Source organism: Calidris pugnax, unplaced genomic scaffold, assembly GCF_001431845.1.
Source record: "Calidris pugnax isolate Ruff unplaced genomic scaffold, ASM143184v1 scaffold2859, whole genome shotgun sequence".
NCBI classification, from domain to species: domain Eukaryota; kingdom Metazoa; phylum Chordata; class Aves; order Charadriiformes; family Scolopacidae; genus Calidris; species Calidris pugnax.
In genome coordinates, this window is record NW_015092828.1 from 1 (window position 1) to 1,237 (window position 1,237).

Genomic DNA, 1,237 nt, shown 5'->3' on the forward strand with positions numbered 1-1,237 from the left:
CCCGCCCCCCCTTCGGGGTCCCCCCCCCCGGTCGCCCCCCCTAGAGTTGGGGACCAAGGAGGACCCGGTGGCCACTGATGTCACCAACCCCCTGGTCCATGTTCCTTCTCCTCGTTTCCTTCCCTCCCTGTGTCCCTCCACCCACTTTTGGGGGGCACCAAACTTGGGGGGCACCCAGCACCCACTTCGGGGTGCCCCCCCCCGATGTCCCCCCCTAGAGTTGGGGACCAAGGAGGACCCGGTGGCCACTGATGTCACCAACCCCCTGGTCCATGTTCCTTCTCCTCGTTTCCTTCCCTCCCTGTGTCCCTCCACCCACTTTTGGGGGGCACCAAACTTGGGGGGCACCCAGCACCCACTTCGGGGTGCCCCCCCCCGATGTCCCCCCCTAGAGTTGGGGACCAAGGAGGACCCGGTGGCCACTGATGTCACCAACCCCCTGGTCCACGTTCCTCCTCCTTATTTCCTTCCCTCCCCATCTCCCTCCACCCGTTTTTGGGGGGCACCAAACTTGGGGGGGCACCCAGCACCCACTTCAGGGTGCCCCCCCCCGATGTCCCCCCCAGAGTCGGGGACCAAGGAGGACCCGGTGGCCACTGATGTCACCATCCCCCTGGTCCACGTTCCTCCTCCTCATTTCCTTCCCTCCCCATCTCCCTCCACCCACTTTTGGGGGGCACCAAACTTGGGGGGAGCACCAAACTTGGGGGGCACCCAGCACCCACTTCGGGGTGCCCCCCCCCGATGTCCCCCCCAAATTCGGGGACCAAGGAGGACCCGGTGGCCACCGATGTCACTGAGCTCCTGGTCCATGTCCTCACCCCCCACCTCCTTCCATCCTCCCCATGTCCCTCCACCCACTTTTGGGGGGCACCAAACTTGGGGGGGGCACCCAGCACCCACTTTGGGGTGTCGTGTCCCACCCCCCCCAGAGTCGGGGACCAAGGAGGACCCGGTGGCCGCTGATGTCATCAACCCCCTGGCCCAGCGGCAGCGGGAGGAGCTGCGGGAGAAGCTGGCGGCCGCCAAGGAGAAGCGGCTCCTCAACCAGAAACTGGGGTGAGGCACCCGTGGGTGGGGGCGAGGGGACCCCAAAACTTCTCTTTTTTTACCCCAAAAATGCTTTCTAGGAAGGTGAAGAGCCTGGGGGAGGAGGACCCGTGGTTGGACGACGCGGCTGCCTGGATCGAGAGGAGCCGGAAGCTGCAGCAGGAGAAGGAACTGGCCGAGAAAAGGG

The 1,237-nt window shown here is 65.6% G+C and overlaps 1 protein-coding gene across 1 annotated transcript in view; it reads left to right on the plus strand.

Annotated features, from left to right (window-relative positions):
- The first annotated feature begins 794 nt into the window (after positions 1 to 794).
- Positions 795 to 1,237, plus strand: part of LOC106900617 (U4/U6.U5 tri-snRNP-associated protein 1-like) — a 4,221-nt gene continuing 3,778 nt past the window's right edge. The window contains exons 1-2 of the mRNA XM_014962751.1: positions 795 to 1,059; positions 1,131 to 1,235. Of these exons, the coding sequence (XP_014818237.1) occupies positions 812 to 1,059; positions 1,131 to 1,235 (353 nt within the window). The 5' untranslated portion in view covers positions 795 to 811. The remainder of the gene's footprint in view (positions 1,060 to 1,130; positions 1,236 to 1,237) is intronic.